The following is a 6,078-nucleotide window of genomic DNA, read 5'->3' as shown; positions in this document are numbered from 1 at the left end:
TGTTTAAATCCTGAAGTGATACAGAAATTACAAGCATTATTAGAACGAGTTTGCTCTTCATAGATTTTACTTCTGTTCCCTTCCTACCAGTCTCAAATGGCCCCCTCCTAACCTAGAGAATAAAATGCTGAATCCCTCTGAGGAAGTAAGGTTAAGAACTGGATATGATTAACCTCTCCCAACTCTTTCCCTAACCCCATTCTTTCCCCCAAAAGAGGTTGAACTTACTAAATGAACAAGCCTAAAAATCAACACAAACTGGATTTAAAATGTTTACATTCCCTAAAATTCCTGTAGAAAGTCTTTTAGAATAGGGAGGGGGGTACTTCTATAATCTCTCTGAAGTTTGCCTTAATTCAAGCTCTTCTGAAGATCACCTCTTTTTGAGTCAATCTGTAGTTTCCAGGCCGGAAAAATGCACTTAACTCCAGTTTCAGCCTAAAAAATGGGTTTAGAAATATTACTCAGGATGGCCACACCCTATAAACAATTGGTGTTGAGATTGGGATAATGATTATCTTAAAAGAAAACCATACATACATGTATATACACCAATCCTGTGACACAGCAAGGTAAAACATCTTCTCTAAAATCACAGCAAGGTAAACAGTTGAGGCATATTCAAGGATCTAGCTCTCCAAATGTGCCCTTTCCACAATACGAAGAGATGCCAGGACTTCTAACTTGATAATACTTAGGTTCTAGAAAAATTAAATAGCCCCCAAAAACTCAATCAAGGAATTCTGAAGATCTGTATGTAAGGAAAGTAAGGAAACAGGGAAAAATGAATTCTGAGGATAAAAAAGATTACTAATACTGCATTACTTTAGAGAAATAGATTTGAGAAATCTCTGAAGCTTCTGTTAAGCCAGGTTACAAACTGTTGACAATAGGAATATCAGAAGGAAACTGGGATAGAGATTTAAAAAAAAAAAAAAAAAAAAACCTGAGAACTGAGCCACCTAATTCCCAAGAGCAAGAACCTGTCCTAGGAGAGCTCAGTTCCCACAAGAGCCCAGGGAAAGGCAACAAAGGGTACATAAAGTCCTTCACCATAGGAAGATGCCAATACCAGACCATTGTTGCCTCTCACTATGGATTTGGGCAGCATTAGTTCTGATACTATATAACCTAACATTCTGGCATGAAGTGGCTCTCACAAGTGGGGGAAGAATTGTTGGGGGTGGGGATCAGACAGTAGGCAGGAGGGGTTCACTATTCTGACTTTCCTTTGAAGTTAAAAATGTGTGCAGTTTTTCAAAACAAAAATCCAGAAAGAAACATGAGATTAATGCATATTTATTCCAAGGAATTAACACATTAAAATAAAATTAAATTTGTCCAAGCCAACTCATAAATCCTTTAATCTTTTTAACAAAATGTACAACCCAAAACATCACACTACGGTGGAAATAACTTGGGAAAGGGAGAGGTAGAGAAAGGGATACATATAGTTTCGTCAACAAAGAATGAGTCCAATCCCAAGACAAGTTTCAGATCTTCTACCTCTTCAGAACAGAAATGGCTGCTAAACAATTTAATACAGATTTACTGGATCACAATACAATAAGCAAAGGCCATTTCAAGCGAACCCCAATAATATCTGCTCCTGGCACTGAACCACACAAATAAGCCTTACCGAATTGTTGATTTGTCATCTTCCAAAAGTGAGTCTGCCAGATTTTCTTCTGTTTACTGAGGCCATTTCCAAACAAGTTTGTGGGTTAACAGGACCATCTCAAGCAAAGGTAACAGAGTAAGGGAAACATGGGAATTGACATGCCAATTAGGGAAGTAGACAGTAAACAAAAGGGCTACTCACGCTGCATTTCAAACAATGTTAAGGCAGGCCCATCCAAATGGAAGCCTAAGAGATGAACAATTCTTCCTTCATCAGTAGTTTTCCATTTCAGCAAACTCTGGTGTTTCTCCCAGAGATTCATCAGCTGCCCAGATATTGGGTAGGAATACAACACAGTATTTGGAGAAGTCAGTTTGTTTCCCTCCTCCCCCACATTCCAGAAATGGCAGTGTCAAAGCCAAAATACAATCAAAGCACACTATGTGGTGAGCCAGGATAGACATTTGACTTTAATGACAAAGTAGGAGAAACAATTTGACCAAAAAGAATAAAAATTAACAGAAAATACTTTTTTACAGGTATGTATAGATGTTAATGCTTGATTTGTCCAATATTTTAATGGGTGGGGAAAGGAAAGGAGATAAATTTTTTAATTTCCATAAACATTTACTGTAAGATGCTGACTCTTGGTATAGGTTCCAGATGAGATTGCCAGTTAGTCCTGGGATCATGTGAGCATCTGATTTCTAGAAGCCAATTTGATTCATCCACAAGCAGCCTTGAGTGGTTTATTCTTAGTCATGAACACTGGACTCTGTGTGGTCGTGGATGGCATCAACTGCAGTTTCTTGTTCAGGCATTTCCTGAGTGCCTCCAACTACCTGCTCCCTTGAAGGGGATGCTGAAGCTGGAGTTTTTGCCAAATTCAAAGGGTTCTCATTGTCCTCATCTGCTTGAGGAGTTGCTATCTCTGTGATGGATACTTTCGGAATTTCTAGTTGTAGTGGTCCCATCTCCAAGGATCTACACTTAGAAGGGTCATCTGGATCAGAGAGTGGAGAACATATCTTCTCTTTTGCAACTCCAGATGTTCGTGTGACAAAGTCAACAAGGTCTGGAAGGCAAGGAGATGGTCCAAGGCTTGCAGGACTAACCGTTTTTGATTCCATCTGAGTGACTCTTGCCTTCTGTAACTGGGAAGTTTCTTCTGCCTCCTCAGGTAACATTCCTCCTGCCAATAGATCAAGGGCCTGATTTGTTCCCTCTAGGCCCAAGCCATGGTCAACATTTTCTATAGGAAAACCAGTTTTCACAATGTTAGAAGTGATCTTCCCACTTCTGGGATTAGATAAATTATGTTCAGTTTCTGTCTCAAAGTTAAGCACCAGGGTTTTGGGAGAATCTAATGGAAACCCAGAAAAAGATGGGATTGGTTCAAAGTCACTGGGGATAGAGGGATTACACCCTGTAAGTGATACAGAATTTCTTCACATATTTTCTGAGATAGGGCAGTTGGGGATCTATGTGCTGGGTCTACCCGAGAATTGCAGAAATCAACATGCATATTCCCCAGATTTCCCAGGACAGCAAGTTTCTCTACCTTTAAATTCGTAGCTTCAAAGTCTTCTAAGGTGTTACTTTCTATGGTCACTGTTAATTCTGGATGGACGTCCTGCAGCTTCACAGCTTCCACTTCTGGTTTCTCTGGGCTCTCCCACATCTCTGGTCTTTTCTTGTTCTCATCCCAAACAGCCAGATCACAGATTATTTTACCTTGAAAATCTTTTGATCTTTCTCTCTTGAGTTTGAGGCTTCTGCACCTAGAAGTTCTAGAAACTGCATCTGGAGCTGAATTTTCTAACCGTGCTTCACTACTAGCTGAAACTCCTTGCTCCTGGGGACTATCTGATAATACATATTTGATCTGACAGGGGACTGAAGCAGTAATTCTGGGGCAGAAATTTCCCAGGTTTATCTTGTGGGTTCTGGAGTAAAGACCTAGCTTCTGATGGAAATGAGTCTATTTTTGACTTTGTGGAAGACAAAGTCTGTGCACTTACTTCAATTACTACTTACTTAGAGTTTCATGTCTTGTCATCAATTTCTTAGATGTTCAGCCTCTTTATCAATCACTAGCAACTTGGGCTGCTCTACTTCTCCCTCCTGCATGTAGCTACTCCCTGGTTCAAATTAGAATCTTCTATGCTGTGGGACCCAATGTTGGCACTTGCTCCCTCTTCAACTGCTATCCTTCCTTTTAGTTGCAATTGTCTGACTCTACCACAATTTCTCCACAAATCTTCAGTTTGGTGAAACTCCTGGTTTTCCTTATCTTTGTTACCAGAGTCTCTGAGGTGAATTTTTATCAGCTTCCGTGATGTCTTGGTATGGCAGTGTGTATCTGACAGTTTGAGGAGCTGAGTCTATTTCAGGTGGCCCTGGCTCTTCTAGGTCAAGATTGATTTTCCACTCTGGATATACATCCCTATCAGTGTCACTCTGGAAGGAGCTAGAAGTCCACATGGCCAAAGTATCTGTCTTTGGGGTAATAGTTTCATAAGGTCTGTTTTGGCACAATCTTGTCAAAGGCTGTAAGAAGCCATAGCTGTTGCCTCTGCTTTTTGGGTCTGCATGTTTCTATAACTGACCATTTCCCTACCGATACCAGAGTTTTTGCATTGGGATTGTCAGGGTTGCTGACAACAGAAGCAGTGACCAAACCCTCTTGGGATACACTGCTGTTCAAGCAGAAGTGGAAGAAGTATCTGAACTTTCAGTTTTAGAGAGGTTGCTATTTTCCCCATTGGTCAATGAACCACCACTCAGCTTGATCTCAGGGGTCCCCTTTCCACCACTACTGTAGAATATGTCATACAGGTCCTTAGCATTGGCTGTAGCTAAGCATGAATTTCGCTTCTCCAATTTTTTGGCTTGTTCACTGAACACGCTTGAGAGGGGTGGTGGAGGACGTACCAACACAGAGAATAGGGTCTGGTCTTGGTCACTCTCACTCACCCCAGGAGCTATCTCATCAGAAGGAATGGAAGCTGGCTGTGCTGAGGCCATGATGGCTATAGGCAACACTGGGTTCAAAATGTTAGGACCCAGAAAGCCAGGACTAAGAGTCTGAGATATAAATGAGTTTGATTTTATAGGAGCCAAGAGAGCATTTGCTTGGGTGGGAGATGAAGCAGCTGGATGAGGTATAACTGGGGGTGGTGGAGGTGGAGGTGGTGGTGGTGGTGGCGGTGGAGGAGGTGGCAACATTTGCTCAGGTATATGGGATGGCTCAATCTTATCAGCCAGCACCATTTTTTCCTCTGGAGACCCTTTTAGAATCACCTCTTCTCCTCCAAAAGCTTTAGAGATGATGTCTGGAGGCAAGAGGAGATCGGCTGAAGATTCTTTAACCACTGGTAGAGGTTTTAGCATGGTTCCAGAGGATTTGATAGACAGAAAGGTATTAAGAGGAGCAGGCTTGCTCACTGTAGCTGAACCTGATTTGCGGAGTACTGTAGATGGAATAGGCAGGTTGGGTCGGATCTTAGTCTGTGTTGAAGTTGTCACAACAGGCATCCAGGGGCTGGTATGTGCAACAACAGTTTTCCCAGAGAGCTTAATTTTGATGGGTTTTGCCTTCCCAGCTTCAGCTTGCCATCTTCTTTGTCCTTACTGCTTTCCATAATCTCTTCCTTAAGGATACCTGAGGCCACCACTGAACTTTTTTCCTCCTCTTTTTCTGGCTTCTTCCAACTAAACTTCCCAAAGAAGATGATGTTGGTGATTCCTTCTTACCTCTTCTTTTAACTGGAGTTTGATGCTAGCATTTCTTTTATTTTCAGTTTTTTCAGGGGAGTTCCCACCCTCAGGAGTTGGTCTTCTAATTCCACAGAGACCTTATCATCTTCCTTTGCTTCTTCACAACTTTTGCCTTTTTTTCTTTCCTTTCCTCCTTTGGTTTCTCACTAAGTTTGCGCTTTAGCTCATTCTGCCGTCGCCGTTCTGTCTCTAGAACCACAGCCAAGCCAGCTTGGCGGTCCAGATTCCGCCGCTCCTCATACAATGGGTTTTTCATCCACATATCTCTGTGAAAAGAAATGAAAAAGGCACAACAACTGGTAAAAATACCAAAAGAGAGAAAAATCTTGGTCCTGCCACTGTTACGATTCACTTAGAAGAAATCCCTACAGTAAACTTTTCAAGAATATTAATGATTCTATTGCATCTCTCACTAAGATTGGAGAACATCCTACTGGTTATGGAATTTAAAGTGTCAATAACTATCTCTAGCTCTGAAGCTTGATAAAGTCAAAAGAATTACTGCAGAAAGTGGGAAACTCCATAAGGTACTACAACCTTGTATTTCTCATTGTGTTGGTGACCCTTCACATGTTGCTCTCCAGAAATTGGATCCCCAAAAATTCCTCACAAAGCTGGCAATAAAACCCAGTGATAGGAATCAGAAACTCGGAGCCTGAAAGAAACAGAAGAAAGTT

At 41.4% G+C, this 6,078-nt stretch overlaps 1 protein-coding gene across 1 annotated transcript in view; it reads right to left on the bottom strand.

Annotated features, from left to right (window-relative positions):
* Nucleotides 1-1,014: 1,014 nt before the first annotated feature.
* Nucleotides 1,015-6,078, bottom strand: part of Znf318 (zinc finger protein 318) — a 29,730-nt gene continuing 24,666 nt past the window's right edge. Inside the window, 18 exon segments of the mRNA XM_047557409.1 lie at nucleotides 1,015-3,068; nucleotides 3,071-3,496; nucleotides 3,499-3,549; nucleotides 3,552-3,653; nucleotides 3,656-3,694; nucleotides 3,697-3,765; nucleotides 3,768-3,990; nucleotides 3,992-4,216; nucleotides 4,218-4,330; nucleotides 4,333-5,232; nucleotides 5,235-5,351; nucleotides 5,354-5,377; nucleotides 5,380-5,451; nucleotides 5,454-5,495; nucleotides 5,498-5,651; nucleotides 5,653-5,667; nucleotides 5,939-6,000; nucleotides 6,003-6,056. Coding sequence (XP_047413365.1) covers nucleotides 2,377-3,068; nucleotides 3,071-3,496; nucleotides 3,499-3,549; nucleotides 3,552-3,653; nucleotides 3,656-3,694; nucleotides 3,697-3,765; nucleotides 3,768-3,990; nucleotides 3,992-4,216; nucleotides 4,218-4,330; nucleotides 4,333-5,232; nucleotides 5,235-5,351; nucleotides 5,354-5,377; nucleotides 5,380-5,451; nucleotides 5,454-5,495; nucleotides 5,498-5,651; nucleotides 5,653-5,667; nucleotides 5,939-6,000; nucleotides 6,003-6,056 — 3,380 coding nt within the window. The 3' untranslated portion in view covers nucleotides 1,015-2,376.

The sequence above is a fragment of the Sciurus carolinensis genome, chromosome 7 (assembly GCF_902686445.1).
Source record: "Sciurus carolinensis chromosome 7, mSciCar1.2, whole genome shotgun sequence".
Taxonomy (NCBI): Eukaryota; Metazoa; Chordata; class Mammalia; order Rodentia; family Sciuridae; genus Sciurus; species Sciurus carolinensis.
This window is presented reverse-complemented; position numbering and strand designations above follow the sequence as displayed.